The 22497-nt window shown below is 41.8% G+C and overlaps 1 protein-coding gene across 1 annotated transcript in view; it reads left to right on the forward strand.

Annotated features, from left to right (window-relative positions):
* Positions 1-439: 439 nt before the first annotated feature.
* LOC120315922 (zinc finger protein 135-like) overlaps positions 440-22497 on the forward strand; it is a 40004-nt gene continuing 17946 nt past the window's right edge. The window contains exons 1-8 of the mRNA XM_039360964.1: positions 440-659; positions 4049-4120; positions 6240-6360; positions 6489-6574; positions 9495-9615; positions 11260-11373; positions 11682-12308; positions 14816-15700. Of these exons, the coding sequence (XP_039216898.1) occupies positions 4106-4120; positions 6240-6360; positions 6489-6574; positions 9495-9615; positions 11260-11373; positions 11682-12308; positions 14816-15700 (1969 nt within the window). The 5' untranslated portion in view covers positions 440-659; positions 4049-4105. The remainder of the gene's footprint in view (positions 660-4048; positions 4121-6239; positions 6361-6488; positions 6575-9494; positions 9616-11259; positions 11374-11681; positions 12309-14815; positions 15701-22497) is intronic.

Below are 22497 nucleotides of genomic sequence, written 5' to 3' on the forward strand. Positions count from 1 at the left end.
TATATTTAATATTTGCATTTATAAAGCCCTCCAGTCAAGAATTACTTCAGGCAAGGCTTTAAGCAAGCATTCCACTGTTGCTATAACTACAGTGATTATATCTTCTTGGAAAAAATAAAGGTCAAACCTGGAAAAGGGACAAATCTGAAAGAGCTTAGTAAGGATAAAAAATATTTGCTTTATAAAAGAAAATTCAAGGGCAAACCCTAGAAACGAAATAATGAAATCAAATAAATGTAAAGGCAGCTTTCTGAAATAAAGGACTGCAGCTATTAACCCGCCTAAGGGAAATGCTCAGGAAAATACACACTTTTGTCTGTAAGCTCGAATCTGCCACCCGCCCGATCCCCAGTTGCCTCGGACGCCTGCACAAAGGCAGAACCCCGGGTGAGTCAAGGGCACTGAGGCAGCCGGCCAGCAGAGGGCGCCGCGCTCTCATGGCCAACGAAAGGAGACGCCGCCTTTTCTCCGTTCGGTGGGCGTAGCGCTTGCGCTGGTCCAGCCGCCCCCACCGCTCCGTCTGTCAATTACCGACCATTTTAGGCGCAGCGCCGCCTGGTTGTCCCGAGCTGGAGGCGCTTCGGCGTCCCGGTCTGGATCGTTGATATCTGCTGGAAAAGAGGAGAGGTCGAGGTACCGGGATTAGCAAAGGCCGGCAGGCAAGGAGTTGGATGGGGAATTCCGGGGAATTAGATTTGCCGGCTGGTTTTAGGACTCTTTGTGGTCACGAGCCGGTTGGTTGTGATCGCAGGCCAGGCTGATTGCGGGTTGTGCAGCGTAGTGGAGGTCGGTCGAAGCAAAAGGGGTCCGAGCTACGGTTGCTTATTTTGTGCATTGGTTAGATTTAAATCTGGACTTTCCTCCAGGCGATGCACAAGGTGCTGCTTCTCTTTCGCCTTTTGCATACAACAGCCCAGTGAGGTAGATCGGATGGTAGAAAGAGGGTGTCACTGCACAAAGTGGACTTGAATCTGGGTCTTTCTGGATCTGATCCAGCACTTTAATTGCTCCGCGCTCCCTGGCTGCGCTGTCTTAAGTTACAGCTGGCTGTCTAGGGCTTTGTCCGACTTGTGTCATTGCTTGTTTTTAAAGGTATTTAACCATTTGTAAGCTGCCCAGAGTAGCTGGGAGTAGCAGCACATATTAAATGTATTCTAGATGATCCTTTTAAAAGTCCCTTTCAACTCTGTTATTCTGTTAATATGCACTATCACCAAATCAGGTTTCCCCCCATCTTATTCTCTTCTAGAGTGTTAGGAATTCTTCCTTGTTTTATGTCATCTACAGATGTCAGGTGAGATTCTCAATCATCCAAGTCCCAAAGGTACTTTTTCCAAAAGTCAGTTGGACTTTCCTGCTTTTTTTTTTCCTTTGAAAACATTTCACTTCTCATTCAAGAAGCTTCTTCAGTTTTGAAGAATTGAAGTGAAATGTTTTCAAAGAAAAAAAAAAACCCTAAGAAACTCCAGTTGCTTTTAGGGTCATCTGCAGATGTAATCCTTATCCCCTGAACCTATTCATCCAGGTTATTAATTAAAAAGGTTGAAGAGCTGATGGCCCAGGGCACAGTCCTCTGGCAGTCCACTTGATATCACTTTCCATTGGATGTACTCTCCAGATGCAGTCATTCAGCCAATGAATGAAGTCATCTATCGTGATATTACCTAGCTCATATTTGACTATTTTATTAATGAGGATGTAATGAAAGATGTTATTTATAAAAACAAGGCAGGATAATAAATAAAGCTAAGTTCTCTGTCAGAAGGAGAGAGAGGTTTGGCAAACCATGCTGGCTCTAGTTAATTATTGCATTCCTATCCAAGTACTCAAAGGCACTGTTTAATCATCTGCTTCAGAACCTTGCCCAATATAGAAATCAGGCTTACAGATCTGTAATTTCCCAGATTCTCTTCCCTTTTTTGAGGACGGAGGTATTTGCTATCTTCCCAGTTTCCTGGAATACCAGTTTTACAGGAGGTCACAAGAACCACAATTCTGGGAATTTCTGCATTCTTAGAGAATGATTTATTACCTGGTTCTGGAAAGCTTAATTTGTTAAATTAGCTCAGGGTTTTTCTACCCTCCTCTTGTGTACCTTGAACTGCAACTTCCTCTTTCCATTTGGGGCCATACAATGGTCAGTTAGGCCTTTGTTTTTCTTCTGGGAGAGATGTGAAAAGTAAAAGATGAGTTAACACAGAGGTCTTCAAACTTGGCCCTTTTATGACTTGTGGACTCAAGTCCCAGAATTCCTCAGCCAGGCAAGCTGGCTGAGGAATTCCGGGAGTTGAAGTCCACAAGTCATAAAAGGGCCATGCTTGAAGACCTCTGAGTTAACAGATTCTACCTTCTTACCATCACCTGTTGTCAGTTTATTCCTTTCTCCTGGCAACAGGCTTGACAGCCTCTTGGCCTTTCTCTCAAACTTCAGCACATTCTGAATTTAGCTGTACTGAAGTATTCCCTGCAATATTTGCTGACTGCCTGGTATCCTTTGGTTTTATGTCCTTCCTTCCATTTCCTACAAATAAGCCTTCTTGTTTTTAAAAAGATGTCCATACAGATCTCTTTAGATGTCTCTTATCTTTTTCCCCATTTTAGTAGTGTGTTAGAACAGAAATTCTAGTCCCATTTGTGGCCATTAAGGCAAGGATTACCTGTACTTTGTGCTCCCAGTTCTTTCACCTTCCTGACTGGGGCTGTGTAGTCCCTGGAGATCTGTTTAGGACCTCTTTTGTCAGAGATTTTTGTTGCTCATCTCCATATGAATTATTTGGAAGTTGATGGGATTGAAGAGGCTTGGCATCTTGTCTGTCACATCTTGGAAGACAATACCCCGGCTATAGGGTTATATCAAATCTGCACTACAGCTTTGCTCCTCTCATCACAGAATTAGCTATCACCAGAATACACTTTTTCTTCCACACAGGATTTTTCAGTTCACCAGGGCCCAAGCATCTTCTGCCCTATTCATAAACTTGGGATTGATAAGACTTGATTACAGACTGTAGATCAGTGATGGCGAACCTTTTAGAGACCGAGTGCCCAAAAACTGGCCCCGCCCCTTCTTCACTCCCCTGCCCTGCCCCACGTGCCCACAGGACTATTCACTGTCCCCAGGGCCTGCCGCAGATCGCCCAGGCAGCCCAGCAGCGCCATGGCAGCCATGCCCTCTGCCCGTGACCCACAGCATCAACTGTGTGCATTGGGGCATGAGGGCAGAGTCTTGTCTACACTGCCTGGCTGCCATGTGCTTAGCTGCGTGCTCCGTGTGAGCCACGCTCGGGGGCGACTCCTTCAGAGGGGCTGCTGGAGAGGAGAGGGTCACGGGGGGAGGCAAGGCTGGGGCAACGGTATGTGTGCCCACAGAGAGGGCTCCGAGTGCCGCCTCTGGCACCCAAGCCATAGGTTCGCCACCACTGTTATAGATTATCCTCTGGAGTAGTGTTTCTCAACCTTTGTGGCTTGAAGATGTGTGTACTTCAGCTCCCAGAATTCCCCAGTCAGCATAGCTGAACTGAAGTCACACATCTTCAAGCCGCCAAGGTTGAGAAATACTGTAATCTAGAGCAGGGGTCCCCAACCCCCAGTCCGTGGACCGATACTGGGCTGCGGCATGCCAGCAACCGGGCCACACAAACAAGCAAAGCCCCATCCATGGGATGCAGGCAGCACACAAAACCACGTCCCCTCTGGTCCACGGAAAAACCCTTCTCCACATAACCTGGTGCCCAAAAAGTTGGGGACTTCTGATCTAGAGCAAGCATCCGATACCAATTGCTGAACTTTATTGGACATGAATACCTTTTTAATTTTGCTTCTTTTGAAGAAAAGCAAACAAATCAGCTGTTCTTATTTGTAAATAAATCTTAAACCCATTGGCTTATATAGTACACACATGTGCAGTTTGCATTCCTTGGGGGGAATTTCTCTTTGTTTAAAAATCCTCCTTTGCATCTGAGTTTGACTGTTGGAATTGTAGTACTGTTATAGGACTAATAGGATTTAACAGTTGTGATAAACAATCTCTTTTCTAATTTCTGGGCAGATAAAAAGTTTCAGGCTTTGCTTCCCTGGAAAACTTCCTATTCTTCTGTCTAGCAAGATGGAACTTACCCAGGTAGGTAGTTTTCTATAGATCTGTATTTGGTTTTCTTTTGGAGAGCAAAAATGCCTAAGAGAGCTGCCCTCCTTTTGTCCTTTTTGCCTACGTGGGCAGAACTGAGGTCCATAAGCACTTTGGCTAAAAATTGATGTGTAAATTGATCCCAGGTATTAAATCTCATGACTCTTCCTCCAATGACAACTTGGGATTTTATCTCCATGTGAAGAAAATAATGTGTTGCCTTATTGCTTTAATAGAACAATAAATCCTGTGGTTAGAGTATGACAATATGGAGGCTATATAATTTTTTTTTATTCAGCTACATGTATCCTGCAGATGTATTCCAGTAAAGTTTAACCGTGGGAATTATACCAAAGGATAATAGACTTAACATTCATTAGAGGCGAGACCAGGGGTAGGCAACCTTGGCTCTTTTATGACTCGTGGACTTCAACTCCCAGAATTCCTGAGCCAGCCATGCTGAGGGGAAAGGGAGAGGTTTCCAAGCTGAGCCATGCTGGCTCAGGAATTCTGGGAGTTGAAGTCCATGAGTCATAAAAGAGCCAAGGTTGCCTGCCCCTGGGCTAGACAGCCATCCATCTGAGATGATTTTAATATGATTCCTATAAACATTCATAAATATAAATATGAATGTTTATGATTGCCATGTTCCCTTCATGTCAGTGACCCATTTTGCAACCATCACAACTTATGACCATGATAGGCAGGCTCCATTGTGGTCATAAGTCAAGGATTACCTGGGCAGTGGTTTGATTATATATATATATTTAAGTCCACTTGCTTCAACAGTTCTTCTTTGTAGCTTCTTCATTCAGTTGCAAAGTAGAAACCTATGTCCTGCCTATATCAGGACAGAGCAAGACAATCAACTGTTTGGCCTGAACTATATAAACCGTAATGCTTAGCCTTGCTTACAGTTTTCATAATTTTGCAAACTTCCTTGGTGAGCTATGATTGGGCTAAGGTAGGAATGGTAGTTCTTCTGTATGATAAGGTAAGAAAAGAAAAGAAAAGATGATAAGATAAGATAAGATAAGATAAGATAAGATGATAACCTTTATTGTCATTTTTTTACTGTGGGCACAAGGGCACACATTAAAAATGAAATTTAGTTGCCCGCTCTCAAAGTGAAACATATACATGATACACACCTAAACATACTATGTACAACATATGTATATAGACGCACACCCCTACATATACATAGCAAATAAATATTACATACTGTCCATCTTGAATATATAACGGAAGGAGGAAGCTTGAGAGTTCACAAGGTTAATGCTGTATGGAATGAAACTGTGGCTGAATCTGGATGTTCTGCTACGGATATCACGAAGCCTTCTCCCAGAAGGTAACAAGAAAAACAGGTTGTGAAGAGGATGTGTAGTGTCCCAATTAATAATAATAATAATAATGATAAAGTTGGAAGGGAACTTGGAGGTCATCTAGTCCAACCCCCTGCTCAGGCAGGAAACCCTATACCATTTCAGACAAATGGCTGTCCAGTTTCTTCTTAAAAACCTCCAGTGTTGGCGCATTCACCGCTTCTGGAGGCAGGTTGTTCCATTGGTTAATTGTTCTAACTGTCAGGAAGTTTCTCCTTAGTTCTAGGTTGCTTCTCTCTTTGGTTAGTTTCCATCCGTTGCTTCTTGTCCTGCCCTCAGGGGCTTTGGAAAATAGCTTGACTCCCTCTTCTTTGTGGCAGCCCCTGAGATATTGGATCACTGCTATCATGTACCCCCTCGTCCTTCTCTTCATTAAACTAGACCAGTGGTTCTCAACCTGTGGGTCGGGACCCCATTTGGGATCGAATGACCATTTCATGGGGGTCGCCAAACCAGGCTGGCCACCATTTTCTTCCCTTTTCCCTAGCTGTCCTACTCCCTCTTATTGGTGGCCACACCCACTTGGGGGTCACCACAACATGGGGAACTGTATTATGGGGTCACGGCATTAGAAAGGTTGAGAACCACTGAACTAGACATACCCAATTCCAGCAACCGTTCCTTGTATGTTTTAGCCTCCAGTCCCCTGATCATCTTTGTTGCTCTTACAGACCCTGCTCAAACAACTCTTTATTATGAAATAAAGATGTCATTTCTTTGTGGTGTAGGTGGCATTTGAAGAGGTTGCTGTGTATTTCACAGAGCAGGAATGGGCCTTGTTAGATATGGGTGAAAGAGCCCTCTACACGGATGTCATGCAGGAGAATTTTGAACATCTGATATCCCTGGGTGAGCATCAGAACTCTTGTTTTCTATATTATTAAACACCGGGGGTTTTAGATGCATGCAGACTCTCTTTTAGAGAGGCATAGACAAGCTAGTTACTGTCTCATGTTAATGTTTTCTGTAATTTCCAGGCATCCTTCTTGCTCTGAAAGAAAGCAAAATCACGCCTTGTCTACTTTTGGTGCCACCATGTTCTAGCACCATGGCTTTTCGCCAGGTAAGTTAATAATAATAATGATGATGATGATGATGATAATAATAATAATAATACAGTTGGAAGGGACCTTGGAGGTCATCTAGTCTAACCCCCTGCTCAGGCAGGAAACCCTATACCATTTCAGACAAATGGCTGTCCAGTCTCTTCTTAAAGATTTCCAGTATTGGAGCATATATACGTCAAGCTATACTTGGGAGAACAAGATGTAGAAGGAAACATGTGTCTCTGTAACGTGCTTTACTCGCGTGAAAAAAGTGGAAATGTGCTCGTTGTGTAACAATATACTGTATTGTTAACAAGGCTCAACAATCTGAAAGGGAAACATGTATATTTTCCTTCCTTTACATTAATTGCTGTTTTTTTTTAAAAAAAACTGGTGATTTTGGCTGAGGTCAGACCCTTTTTAGGTAAGCACCGTTTATGTTTTTACTCACTCTGCCTGCGTGAACTATGTCCCAGGAGTTGCTTGTTGAGCCACATTTCTGGAATGTCAGAAGAGACAAAGTTTAAAGGTGCTGTTTCTATGTAGCTGCACTAAGACTACATAATGGGCTCCCCCCTGACATTTAAACTATCTCCTCAGTAACTTAAGGCAGCATTGCTGGCTGTGGAATTCTGGGAGTTGAAGTCCTCATGCCTTAAAATTGTCAAGTTTGGGAAACACTGACTTAAGGTGATTAAAAACAGCTTTTTTGCGGAGCCTTTCAGTAAAATCACCCATACCTCTTGTTCTTCTTCTTATTTTTTCCCCAGTTTTGATTTTATGTTTGCAGTTTGGATGGTAGGTTGTTTAAATCCTGTGGTTATTTTTATTGTGGCATTGTGATTGCCAAGATTGTGGCAGAATAAAAATAAATCAAATAAATTATAGTTATCTACATATACTGTAATCAGGGCTATGTTTTCAACTAAAACCATAACCTCGATTCTGGGTGCTGTTGAGTTTGTGGGGCAGGAGAGGGGGAAAAAAATGAAGGAAAGAAAAGATATTACAGCCAAACTGTATTATTCAGTAGTGTTAAGAGCAGTTATAATTCATCTTCAGTTTTTTGTCTGCTCAGAGATTATTCATTTATTTTCCTTTATCTAGTAATAATCTAATATTAGAGGTGCATAGCCTGAGACTGGAAGACCACAACTATTCCGCTAGTCAAATTTTAATTTTTAATATGAAAGAATAAAATATTAAACACACGATTTGGAATTGATCTTATCTGTATTAAATTTAGATCATATGTAGATGAAATGCAGTCAAACAGAATGTTAGTCCTTGATGTGCCACACTGGTTTTTGTTTTTTGTGGCCCCAAAAATCACTGAAAGCATAGCCTCTAGCCTAGAAAAATTGGATCATAACCTGCAGTTAGTCACTATGAGCAGGAGAAAGGCACTGCTGCTCTTATCACCCTACCCAGATTGTTTGTTTGGTGGATTCTTCCTTCAATTATTATTATTATTAATAATAATAATAATAATAGTAGTAGTAGTAGTAGTAGTAGTAGTAGTAGTAGTAGTAAAGTTGGAAGGGACCTTGGAGGTCATCTAGTCCAACCCCCTGCTCAGGCAGGAAACCCTACACCATTTCGGACAAATGGCTGTCCAGTCTCTTCTTAAAAACTTCCAGTGTTGGAGCATTTACTGCTTCTGGAGGCAGGCTGTTCCACTGATTAATTGTTCTCACTGTCAGGAAGTTTCTCCTTAGTTCTAGGTTGCTTCTCTCCTTGATTAGTTTCCACCCGTTGCTTCTTGTCCTGCCTTCAGGTGCTTTGGAAAATAGCTTGATTCCCTCTTCTTTGTGGCAGCCCCTGAGATATTGGAACACTGCTATCATGTCCCCCTTGTCCTTCTCTTTGTTAAACTAGACCACAGGTCGGCAACCTGCGGCTCCGGAGCCGCATGCGGCTCTTTGAGCCTTCCCCTGTGGCTCCCAGCCTCCTCTGCCTTTGCAGAGAGAGACAGAGATAGAGAGAGGCAATTGCACTTCCCTGCTTCTCTCTCTCTCTGTGTGTGTGTGTGTGTGTGTGTTTGTGTGTATGTGTAAAAGAGAGTGTACTCACAGTGTTCTCCGAGGAGCTGAAAAGCTTTCTGGGCGGAGCTCCTCCCTTTGCTGCGTCTCTGAAGGAAGCAGGAAGCAGGAAGGGCAGGAGAGAGCTAGCTAGCCCAGCTAGGCTGACTCAGGAATTCTGGGAGTTGAAGTCCATGAGTCATAAAAGAGACGAGGTTGCCTACCCCGGAGGTTGTTGGACAACAGCTTGAAGCTTGCCAGGTGATCAGCAGATAGGAGGGGGGGGGAGAAAGAGAGAGAGAGAAAGAGAGAGGGGGGGAGAGAGAGAGAGTGGGGGAAGAGGAGTGGCAGACCAAGGGCAGATAGAGAGGGAGGGAGAGAGAGACCCTTTTGACGTCTAAAATGAAGATAACACTGCATATATCCTTTTTTTATCTTTGTGTGTATGTAATTTTATTCTCTTAAAGCATTCTCTTGGTGATCATTGTTTTAATACTATGGGTATTCCCAAGAGTCATATTTTTACTTTTATTTTTAATTTGTATATGTGTGTGTGTGTGTGTGTGTGTGTGTGTATGCACACACACATACATACACACACACACACACACACATACCTATAATAAAGGTAAAAAAGGATATATGCAGTGTTATCTTCATTTTAGATATCAAAAGGGTTTTGCGGCTCCCAGTGTTTTGTTTTTGGTGGGAAACGGGTCCAAGTGGCTCTTTGAGTGTTTTGGGTTGCCTACCCCTGAACTAGACATACCCAATTCTAGCAACCGTTCCTTATATGTTTTAGCCTCTTGGCCCCATTCCAAACTACCATGTATTTTTCAGGCTGGGCAATGGATGACTTGTGGGGTTGCTGGAGAGGGTCTATCAGGAATTAAAGATGTGCCTGTTCCCAATGTAGATCTCATTTGAGGAGGTGGCCATGCATTTCTCTGAGCAAGAGTGGGCATTGCTGAATATGAATGAAAGAGCCCTCTACAAGGATGTCATGCAGGAAAACTATAAGCATATATTGTCCCTGGGTAAGTATTATGCCTCCTGTTGTCTCCTCTATTATTAAAACATGGATTTTTTTAAGATTCCATGTGACATGGTTTACCTAAACAACCAATCAGGCAATGAGACACATGAACAAGATTATGAAGGGCCAGGGCATTTCCATTTTAACGAAGAACATGTAAGACATTGTTTTTTTCCAGCAGTAATTTATTTTTTATTTATTATATTTTGGAACCGTCCATCTTCCTGTTTGGGAGTGCCTGTGAAAGTAGGACTCAGGGAAGGAATGGGAGAAAGAAGATTAATGCCTTTGAATTATGGATTTTTGGAGGCGATTACTAAAAGCACATGGATTGATCCACAACTGTTGATCAACCCTTAACCAAACAGAGGCCAGTTGATCCCTTGAAGCAAAGATCAACAAGAAAATGCTCACCTATGTTGACAGATGATGTGAGGGATGAAACGATAGAGTTATTATGCTTGACAAGGATGAAGAGAGAAGCAGAAAAGGAATAAAATAAAATAGATGACCAGGACCAATAAGATTTCTGGGTAACTTTCAGATATTGCCAAAGGCAAGCTAAGATGCTGAGCACTTGGTCTTAGAATCACAAGGAGTCAAGCCTGCTTTGATGTCATCTAATCAATGTTACTGAAGAAAACATACCACGTATGTTCTCCCTGATCTTTTATACGACAACCGCGTAGTATATTCACATTCCTCCGCAGTTCCTAATGCAGCATGCTGTTTATAAAGCCAGCTAAAATTGGTGTGTCCTGTTTACAGGTAGTCCTCGACTTACAACCATTTGTTGAATGACTGTTCAGAGTTAAAATGACACTGAAAAAAGTGACTTAAGACCAATTCTCACATTTACGACCACTGCAGCACCCTCATAGCCATGGGGTCAAATTTCGTGTGCTGGGCAACCAGCACACATTTACGATGGTTTCAACATGTCAGTATCCTGCACTTGTCATTTGCCACTTTCCTAGAGAGCTTTGGGCAAGCAAAATCGATGGGGGAGGCCAGATTTGCTTAACGACAACATGATTCACTTAGCAACTGTTACGATTTGCTTAACAGCCATGACAAAAAATGTCATAAAATGGGGCATGACTCACTTAACAACTGCCTTGCTTAGCACTGGAAGTTCTGGGCCCAGTTGGGCTCAACCACCTCTAATGTTCCGACTTCCTTGATATATTTTATACTCTATGTCCAGGACATGTCCAGTGAGTTCCTGGTGGTTTCCCACTTAGGGGGTGATTGGTCTCAGTCCTGCTTCATTCAGCAATATGGCTGCCATGCATGCTTTCGGAGTTTGTTCATTAGGATGAGATTTGTTTTGCTGACAGGAAAAAGAGGGGGGAAATCCTTCCCCTAGGTCAGGGGTGGGCAACCGTGGCTCTTTTATGACTCGTGGACTTCAACTCCCAGACTTCCTGAGCCAGCCATGCTGAGGGGAAAGGGAGAGGTTTCCAAGCTGAGCCATGCTGGCTCAGGAATTCTGGGAGTTGAAGTCCACGAGACAGAAAAGAGCCAAAGTTGTCTACCCCTGCTTTAGGCAGCTAATGTCCACTGACCTGAAAAAGAGGAGAAGAGCTGGGTATTATATTACACTGCAAAAGTAGACTGGCTGTTTCTGCCTCTCTCTGAGCAGGCTTCCCAATGGCTCAGGCTGGCATGGCCACCCGCACGGAGCAAAGGGACGGGCTGTGGAGGTTGAAATTTCAGGAATTTTGGAAGAACCAGTCCTTGACAAAATTCATCCCAGGTGAAGTGCGGCTAAAATAATCTGAAGTAATAATTACATTTCTACTCTACGTGTTTGGTCCTTATACATATAATAATTTGTTTATAGGGGAAAAAAAGGAAACATGCATATAGGAACAATATGTCTAACTATCTCTTATAGTAGTATAAAAACTTTGACTTTTTGCTGGTGTTTGGTTTGCAAATCTGCTGAACGTTTGATATCTCACCCTGGGTTAGGAATGCTTTTGATTCATAAAGCTGACCTTGATTCTCTGCCTTCCTGTTGTACTTCGTACATGGTCTAAAGTCCAGACACTTCCTTTGCAGGAGATATTTCTCAACCGGGAAGCCTCACCACCACACCACCTTTCGGAAGATTGCTGGGTCATTCACAAGTGACGGACTCCCTGGATTCTGACCTTCATTACAACAGAGAACTCCAAGAGGAGAAGCAGATTGTCCAGGGCAGCTTTGCTGAAACTGTTCCCTTAAGAAAAAGCATCCAGGCTGCAGAATGTCCTCTGGCTGATGTAGGAGAAAGGAAGGATTCTTGTCCTAAATGTGGGAAAACTTTCTGTCACAAATCGGCACTCACTGCTCACTTGAGAATCCACACCGGAGAAAAGCCGTATCACTGCCAGGAGTGTGGGAAAAGCTTTAACCAGAGCTCGGCCCTCACTCAACATCAGAGGATTCACACTGGAGAGAAGCCCTACGGCTGTGTAAGTTGTGGCAAAAGATTCAGTCAAAGCTCCGCTCTGACCCAGCACCAGAGGATCCATACTGGGGAAAGGGCCTACGCCTGCCTCGACTGTGGGAAGAGCTTCATTTACCAGTCAGCTCTGATTCGGCATCGGCGAATCCACACGGGAGAGAAGTGCTACATGTGTCCTGATTGTGGAAAAGGTTTCAACCAAAGCTCTAACCTGATTACACATCGGAAAATCCACAAAGGTATGGAAGGTTGGTGGACGGCCTCCTTGAGAGCATCGTTCTTCTGAAAGCAAACCGTTCCACCAGTCGGTTGTTCCAACTGTGGAACAGCTTGCCTTCAGAAATTGTGGGTTCACTGGAGATTTTAAAGAAGAAATTGGACAGCCATTTGTCTAAAATGGTATAGGGTTAGGCCCGGAGGGAAAGAGAGCAGGTTCCAAATTGGTGCGTGCGCATGCACGCCCGCAAACGGTGCTGTGTGCGCTGGCATACTGGCGGCCCTGTTTGTGCATGCGCAAATGAGCTGCGCACACTCACCCGGCGCTAGCGGCCCCATTCATGCATGTACGCATGTGTGAATGGGGCTGCAGGCACTAGTGCAAGTGGCTGGGAGTGCGTGCATGCACCGGCCAGCCATTTCCGCAGCCTGCTGGCCAAGAAGCCGTAGCCCAGCGGTGGGCCGCAACCCATAGTTTGGGGACCCCTGTTATAGGGTCTCCTGCTTGAGCAGGGGGTTGGACTAAAAGATCTTCAAGGTCCCTTCCAACTCCATTCTGTAATTCCTGTACAAGTAGTCCTCAACATAAAAAAGTTCATTTAGTGAAGGTTCAAAATTACCACAGCACTGAAAAAAAGTGACTTAATGACCACTTTTCACACAGCCGTGGCAGCATCCCCTTGATCACATGATCAAAATTCGGATGGTTGGCAACTGGCTCATATTCATGATGGTTGCAATGTCCCGCGGTTATGTGATCAGCTTTTGTGATCTTCTGACAAGCAAAGTGAATGGAGAAATCCAGATTCACTTAACAATCACTGGCCTTCTACCTGGCCAGGTGCCCTTCAGATGAATGGGGAATCCAACTCTCTTCATCCAAATTGGGAATTCTGGGAGTTGCAGTCCAACACATCTGGTGGCTGCCATTTTAGGAAAGGCTGAGTGAGCTAATTCCCCCAAAACATTGAAGATTCTTACCTCATACGCTTGACCAGTATGTTGTATAACCATAATAATAGCATCCGCCTATCCCAGGTCCTTGGGAAAGACTTGATAGTTGGATAAAAATGCTAAATCCAGTCTAAATATCTGGCTGGCTATGTGACCAACCATAATTTTTTAAATCTATATGCTGCCCAACATGCAGTGACACATGTTATTGCTCTTTTTTCTTTGCTCTTGTTTGATTAAGTGATTCTCAGCCTTCCCTCTGATATTGAAGACTGGCTGATCTAATCAGATCAATGCTATGTATATGCCATTTTTCCACTGATTTGCTCCTTACTTTGCGCCATCTAATGATAATATACATTTAATATGTTTGACTTTTGCAGAAACAATTTTTTCAGTTAAAATTTTTATTTATTTAGAAGATTTACATGTGACCAAGTTGTGTAGTTATGATTCCAAGCGATGTACACCCAATACAAATCTGAACAGAAAAACAGAGATTGCAAATAAGAAACCTTACACTCAGAGTCAAAAGAAATGAAATCCTGTAACCAACACAACAGAAATAAACTAGACTTCTTGGTTGTATGAAAGATTTTCAGAAAAATTACATCAATAAAGGATAATGTAACAGTCTAAGGGCAGGGCAGCTATCCAAAACTTTAGATCTAGCTATTTATTTATTTAATTTTTTTATTCAGATCTCTCATTTGTTATTTTTACAAATAACTCAAGGCAGAAAACATATCTAATATGCCTTTCTCCTCTTATTTTTCCCACCACAACCCTGTAAGATGGATTGGACTTAGAGAGAGAAAGTGACTACCAGGAGTAGGCAACCTTGCCTCTTTTATGACTCGTGGACTTCAACTCCCAGAATTCCTGAGCCAGCCATGCTGAGGGGAAAGGAAAAGGTTTCCAAGCTAAGCCCTGCTGGCTCAGGAATTCTGGGAGTTGAAGTCCACGAGTCATAAAAGAGCCAAGGTTGCCTACCCCTGGACTAGCCCTAAGTCACCCAGCTGGTTTTCATGGCTAAAGTGGGACTTCACCCATTTCCCACTTTCCAGCCTGGTGCCTGCTAGGCCTGCAAACAAACTACATGGTGGCTGAAGTGTAATTTTTGCCAAACTGGATATTTACTGAATTCCCAGCCAGGACAGCCATTGTTGAGCATTTGATGGAGGGGGTTTGTTTAGCATTACGTATGAAGGGCTTCATTTTGTGGTAAAATAAAAAAATCTATGAAGAAAGGGATTTCCTGGCCCAAATCTCTACTTCCAAAAGGAGTAGTTCTGTGAGATTTCATACATGAATCATCTCTGCTTTGTGGCATTAGCAATATCTTCCAATACACTAGAAGGACATAAGAATTTGCCCCTTTTTTGGTCTGCTCTTCAGGGTCTAATAAACTGGCATTTCTTACCAGTTTCTTGAGCTTGAACCCAGACCAGCATGCAAAATGTGTCCTTTGTCACAGAGAAGTGATTCCCATAGCGAGCTGTTTTTTTGCTGTATTTGTAGTTTCTACCTGACATTCTGTTTTTCTGTTTTGTTTTTTTGTCTGTTTATCCTGAAGGTAATGGAACAACCTACAGGAATGACAAAAATAATTCTGAGCTTGAAAATGGTGTGCAGTTAGAACCGCATAGCAACACTTATAGGACACTCCAGCAAGCTTGTCCTCAGAGTTCTCCCCTGGAAAAATGCCTTTTGGACTGGAAACTTTCCAAGAGAAACCCTTCAGATCAGGCCCAGGCAGCACCTGTGCTTAGCATAGGAAGTTTGATATCTCAGAAGGACACCGTAAGAAAAGTAGGCATTCCTAGGGTGAAACGGCCACTTATCTGTCACGTCTGTGGGAAGAACTTCAGATACAGCTCCCATCTGGTCAACCACCAGCGGATCCACACGGGAGAGAAACCCTATCACTGCACAGACTGTGGGAAAAATTTCATTCAGAACTCAGCGCTTAAAAGGCACCAGAGGAGTCACCGAGGTGACAGGCCCTATCGATGTTCAGATTGTGGGAAAAGCTTTAGTCGGAATGCCCATTTGGCCAAACACCAAGGGATTCACACTGGGTTAAAACCTTACGAGTGTCTGGACTGTGGGAAGAAATTCAGTGTGAAGATGAACCTCGTGATTCACCAGCGAATTCACACAGGAGAGAAACCGTACACGTGCTTGGAATGTGGGAAAAGCTTTAGCCAAAGGGCTCACTTCATTATCCACCGGAGAATTCACACGGGAGAGAAGCCTTACGAATGTCCAGATTGTGGGAGAGCCTTCCGTGTGAGCTCACACTTGGTTACACATCAGAAAATCCACATGGCAAAGACTTCTTTCATATGTCCTGACTGTGGGAAAAGTTTTAACGGGAGCAAGCAGTTCGTTCAGCATAAGAGGTGTCACGCCACTGGTGAAAAAAGTCCCCTGCCAAATTCAGGGCTAACTATTAAGAGTGAGCTCTGAATTTCCTTATTAGGAGTGAATTTCTGGTTCAATCAGCCCTTGAAGTTGAAGAGGGCATTTCTGTGTGAAGGAATCAAAGGAGGCAAAACGTCTCCCAGCTGTCTCTTCTAATGGCCAATGATGAGTCTTTTTCTGCGCACTGAGCTGGAATCAAGGCAGTTTGGACAGGAGATTTTTCTCAACTTTTAAAACTGTTGGGACAGAGTTGAGAGCCAAAGACAGACAATACCATGGTGGGCTTGGGCATGGAAAGACCTGATTTCAGCCATTACACAAACTAATCTTATTCAGAAAACTGAGAATAGATGAAGCAGAGAAAAAAGCTTGGGTCTACTCTCTTTGAATTTTTTTTAGATCAAGAACGGAGTGCCACAAATAAGATGCTGTACTAGTCCAAGAAGAGAACCATCCAGTGGAATCGTCAGGCATCTCCACCGCTTCTGAACAGCATCCAGGGTAGCAAGGAAAGGACGGAGGAACTAGGAACAGCTTGGTTTCCTAGAGAGGACACTTCTTATGATTGCACTGACTGCCAGCTTTGGCGAACAGAACGGGCACTGCTCATGGCATCCACCAAGTGGGCCTTTGCACTGAATTGAAGGAGGGTGAATTTGTGAAATACCACTAAGGCTGGCCAAGGTATTTTATTATTTGAAGTGAAGAACAAGGTGTCTGGCCCTCATTCTGTTTACACCACCCCAGCTATTTTCATAGCTGGGATTTTATTTCAACTGTGGCAATTAGACATCTTTTTGTGCTAGGCCAATAGGTGGCAGTCCAGCTTAGGGGGTAGAGGAGATTGTGGGGAGGAGGGCTGCTTGCTGCCAGAATCTGTAGAATCTGTGCATTGATGATGTTTCCTAATTTGGGTAATGAAACATCTGCAAGAAAACAACCAAGCTCAGAGAGCACCAAGGACTCCACAGTCTGTAGAATGTGTCTCCTGAGAAAGTCCGCCTAGCCCAGGGGTAGGCAACCTTGGCTCTTTTATGACTCGTGGACTTCAACTCCCAGAATTCCTGAGCCAGCTGGCTCAGGAATTCTGGGAGTTGAAGTCCACGAGTCATAAAAGAGCCAAGGTTGCCTACCCCTGGCCTAGCCTCAACTTTGCAGGCGCACAGCCAGAGGTACCAGGGCTGTATGTGGCTCCCCAAAGCCTAGCATATGCCTTCCACCTCTAAAATTTGACAGCAGATTGCAACTGTTAGTGTAACAGAAAAGGGAAGTAATGATATGTAACTAATTTAATGTGATTTTAATTACATATAAACTGCATTCAATCGTATTTAACTACTGTCCTTGCCTAACCGTTGTGTTTTGGGTGTGGACTCTGAACTGCAATCAAGAAGTCAAGCACAAACATTAGCCTGAGAAAGGGTGTGTGTGTGTGTGTGTGTGTGTGTGTGTGTGTGTGTGTGTGTGTGTGTGTGTGTGTGTGTGTCTGCTGTGCCTGAGAATAGTGCAGATCCTATTTTAATGTAATTAATGACATTAAATGAAGTAATTTCTGTCCCATGAATTGGATTCAGAAGTGTGTCTCGGGGGAGGGGAGGAAAAAACCCTCCAAATTCTGCCTCTTTCATTAGCATGACTTTATATTTTGTCTTTACTATCACCAAGAAAAGAAAAGTAGCTTCTATACATGTGATAAAATGAAGCTAATTTGGCTAACATTTAACTTGACTGGAGTCTCTATTCCCAAATCCAAAATGTTATTTTTGAACTATTACTGTATTTTAGTGTTGTAGAGGGGATGGAGATTTTTTTGGCCATTCAGGAAATTGCTTAGAGTATAGAATTTTGTGAATGCAGTTTTGTGAAAATGATCCTTTTCAGATTTTTTTTTCAATTTTTGCATATCTTTCACTATGTCGTCAGAGCTTCATGTGGGTCTTGTTGATATATAAAGGGAATCTGAGTGGACAAATAACATCAGTGTTGGGTGCTTATTTCGGTGATTTTGTAGCCATATATAACGCAGTGTACAACTTTGGGCAGTCCAGCCAATGAAATTAAAAAGGGCCAGTGGTGTGAATAATTTATTAAACAATCAGGATTGACTTGGGCCATCTCTGCTGTATAGGATACTCTCAAACGTTTGATCTCCTCTTCCTTGTAAAGTTCTCACTTCAGAGATTCTACAAGCATACCATGCCCTACCGATAGCTCAAGCTTGAACTGTGGGGTCCTTGGTACTCTCTGAGCTTCATTGTTTTCTTGTTGACGTTTCATTACCAAATTCGGTAACATCATCAGTGCCCTGCAAGAAAATAACCAAGCTCAGAGAGCACCAAGGGCCCCACAAACCATGCCCTGCTAGAAAGAAAACATGAAGACTTCTATAAAAAAAGATCTTTGATGACGATCAGCCTGGAAAAATTTATAAAACTATTTCCAAATTCCCCTAGCCCTTCACCAATCCACAATCAGAGCTGACGAAATGACTTATCTGAGACAATAGTCACTCTTATCGAGAACGACTGTTCTGCCAACATCATTACAAGAGCAGGAACTCACAAAAGAAAAAAGAACAATATCCAGTGATCTGTAGGCCTCTTACCTTGTTCAAATGAGTCCATTATTAAAAAAATAATTGTATTCATGGGAAAATAGAAAGGCATTTTATTAGCATTATTTGCCAAGAACAATACTGGTACTTAACATTGCCAAAACGCACTTGGGTGACCTTCTAGATCTTAGGAGAATTGTTTCATGGATAGATTAATAAAAATGGGATTGCTTAAGGCTCATGGGTGCCTTCACCTCTGGCAGAAACCAAACCAATTATTTTGTTGAAAATCTCACATCCATTTTCAAGCATTGCGATTGTAGCCCCAAGGCCTGAAGGTGTTATGATGCCTCAAAACCAAAATAAGCTGTGAGGAACTTCCAGTTTGATGTCGTAGTGACACTGGCGCAGAAATGCGCCCTGCAGGGCGCCCTATAAGGACCTAAAATTGCCCCAGAGAGGCAATGAAGGAGGAGAGACAGTGGTTGATCCGTTTGATCTGAGGAAGCCCTCCAAACTGGCAGGGGAAAGATTGGCTGTACTCCTGTAGCCAGCCTCCAGCTACTGACAACCAAAAAAAGAAGCACTAATTAGCAGATCGTAAACAGTGTGTTTGGAACTAAGTGAGAGTATTGATCCTTTCTTTACTATTTTACAACTGGATTTCCTGGAAAAGGCTCCCAAGAAGCTAAAAACCTCCAAATGTGAGAAGGAAGGGGATTGCAGCCCCACCCTTCCAGAGGAACAGAAGTGGCGTTTTATTTTATTTTATAGGGGACAGAAACATTTAATGCTCAAGTGGAAGTAATATAAAGCTATAGTTTTAACAAATTTGAGAACTGAGAAAATTGTTAAGATTTTCTCTTTGAAAAAATACAGGGGTGAAATATAAGAAATCAACCTTCTATTTTAAGAGTCGGAAAATGGATATTGAATGACATCTAGGGGTGGACTAGAGTATAACACCACAGCTGCAATGACTGATACAGACCTGGCAAGAAGCCTAGAAATAGATAACAACCTACTTTCTTTATTGCTTGGTGACTTTTAACTTGACAGAGAAAGCTGGCAACAAGAGAAAAATATTTTAGCATACTTACTACACTGTGATAACCTAATTGTTTTGAAACCTGTTGACCTTCTTGGATTATAAACATATACTGAGCTCTGACTTTTAATCTTAAGAACTATTTGGAGAGAAAGAAAAAATTGACTTCTGGCTACGTTTGTCTGGGGGAGGTTTTTGGATTACTCTTAGGGTGGTTGAATGTTTTAAAAACTTTGAATATTTTGGATTGTAAATTTCGGCTGATTGACAGTTTTTGGATGCTTGAGCAGAAGGAATACTACAAAATATTGTTTTCAGTGGTGGACTTATATATTGGAACTTATATATTGGAACTTATTGGATTATAAAGGCTGTATATAAAGACCAGAAGAACCAGATGAGACTTTGTCTTATGGACATTAAGACTGGTGGTATAAGACAAGATTAGTATGCGGGAATCACAACAGTTCTGATAGAATATCTGGAGGGGGGGAAATAAAATGGATCCTTTATATCTAGACAAAAATGGTAGGAAAGCATACTCCCATCTAAAGCCCCCAACCAGGTTTACCAGGGATTTGTAGAAGTCACGCCTCAAGAAGAAGTAAACATTTTTCAGAATGAAATATATTCTGTTACAATTATTTCACATAAAGAAGATGCAAGAAGAAATCATGATGAGATTAAAAACAACTTTGATAATATAAATGAGCAAATCTCTAACTTAAACTCACAACTAGAAAGTTCCCAGAAAATGACTACAAAGAATAAACAAACAAGTCAGAAAACAGAAGATGAACCAGAGGAAATTGATCTAAAGACACAAGATATAAAAGAAGGGAAACATAATTTGGCACAGACAAATAAAAATTTGCAAGATTTAACCACTACAATGGAAATGGAAAAGGCATCTTATTCTTTAGGTTTTCAAAATATACCTGTGTATAAGGAAGACGAATTTAAAAAACAGATCATAAACCTGTTAGGGGAAATGTCAGAAATTGGAAGACAAAAAATAAAAAGAGAAATTGAGGGAAAAGGAAAGTGGGAGCTTAATTAATACAACTGGGCAGAATTCCTCTTCAAAAATACCCTACTTAAATTGTTTTTCCCATTCCAAGCAGTATTTACAAAAACGAAGGAAGAATTTGTTGGTGATTTAATTACTTTGGCCTGGAAAGTTAATTGGCAAAGAAAGAAAGCTAGAGTTAGACTCAAAAAACAGAAGATCTGACATATCAGATGGGGTATTATATAAACCAATATTTGCTTGAATATGGGCAAAAGAATAGATAATACATAGATATAGATTTTTAGAATAGTAAAGATATGATTTATAATTAGAATAGTACTTTTTTGATATGGGAATTATAAAAACACTAGGATGGCTTATATAAATGAAACCTTCGGCTACACAAATATAACTAACTGAGAAAATCATAACTGACAAAGTTATTTTGAATACTAATGAGAAATTAAACAAGAGCTCGAAAAACAGGACACTGATTTAATAAGGACACTTTGTTTGCAAATACAATTTAAATATAAAGTGATTAGAAAAGAGGTTATAAATTGATACTATTATTATTTGTATAACACTAGATAAATATGAAGAGGATGTGTGTATATCTAATTTTGTATCTATTAATAGTAGTAAGTACTGTATTTGTTTAAGGTTGAGAAAATGAAAATATCAGGGGGAGACAATGGGATCAAAAAAACCCCACTGGATTGTGTAACACTGAATACATTTATACCGAAGTTAAGATGCAACATTGAGTCACAAATGTACCCAGACATCACATTTGTTTACTAACCATTTATGATTTGTAATAATAGAAAATCAATAAAACACATATAAAAAAAGACCAAGATAAGCTACTATCATTGAAGGATATAATAATATAAAGAATTCTGCTTTATACTAGAAAATATAAAAAAGCTGGCAATTTGCATGCAGCTAGATGGTCACCCTAAACTTAAAATCATGTTTATAAGAGAATGGGAGAAGAAGGAGGAAGGGAGGGAGGGAAGAAGGAGGAGGAGGAGGAGGAGGAAGAAGAAGAAGAACAAGAAGAAGAGGAGGAGGAGGAGGAGAAGAAGAAGAATCTCAGTAATGTGAAACAAGAAGAAGAAGAAGAATCTCAGTAATGTGAAACATCTGCCCAGAGTCTCCAACAATGAGCTGGGCGGTCCATATAAATTTTTTAATACATAAATCTGAACCTGAACTTCTCAGTAAAGTTGTGTAAGGGCTACAAAAAGTAAGTTATACTAGAAAAACATTCAAATACAGGTAGTCCTCGACTTACAACAATGAGCCCAAAATTTCTGCTGCTGAGTGAGATAGTTAAACACTGTCTCCCCTCCAAAAACAGCACTTTTCCATATTCATTCACCCTAGGTTCACACAATTCATTTAACCATAATGTATAAAAGTTGTGGTGGCACGGTGGTTAGAATGCAATATTGCAGGCTCACTCTGCCCAGTCAGAAGTTCAATCCTGACTGGCTTAAGGTTGACTCAGCCTTCCATTCTTCCGAGGTCAGCAAAACAAGGATTCAAATTATTGGGGGCAATAGGCTGATTCTGTAAACCAATCAGAGAATACTGAAAAGCACTGTGGGGCAGTATGTAAGTCTAATTGCTATTGTTATTGCTAGTAAACAAGCCACCATTGTCTGGGTTCACACACCACCCTAGGCCAAAAGCAAACAAATGTGAAGACTTGGTATAATGTATGAACCACATTACAGATAATGGTTGACTTACAATCATTTGTTTAGTGATCAAAGTTATAACAGCACTGAAAAAAACTGACTTATGGCCAGTTTTCACACTTAAACCGTTGCCACATCCCCATGGTCACATGATCAAAATTCAGACACTTGGCAAGTGGCAAGTTCACCGTTCCAGGATCATGTGATCACCATTTGAACCAGCTTCCAACTTCAGCGGCCCATAAAGTCACTAAAATTAAAGAAAGCTAGGCCTTATTAGGGATTTAGTTGGAGGTCAATTCTTTTTATTTTGCACATCTTCATCTTCCTTGGGGATTAAATAAAAACTGTTAAGGTTCACACATTGGCCTACACTTTTGGCAGCCAAGTAAAGCACCAACTTTATTTATCATATTCTGCTTTCTGTTTATTCAATATTCAAGCGGCTTACAGCATAGGAACTATAGCAGAACTGAATCAGACATTTTAAGTTTCAACAATATTTTGA

Source organism: Crotalus tigris, unplaced genomic scaffold (assembly GCF_016545835.1).
Source record: "Crotalus tigris isolate CLP2741 ecotype Arizona unplaced genomic scaffold, ASM1654583v1 scf7180000019189.1338056, whole genome shotgun sequence".
NCBI lineage: Eukaryota > Metazoa > Chordata > Lepidosauria > Squamata > Viperidae > Crotalus > Crotalus tigris.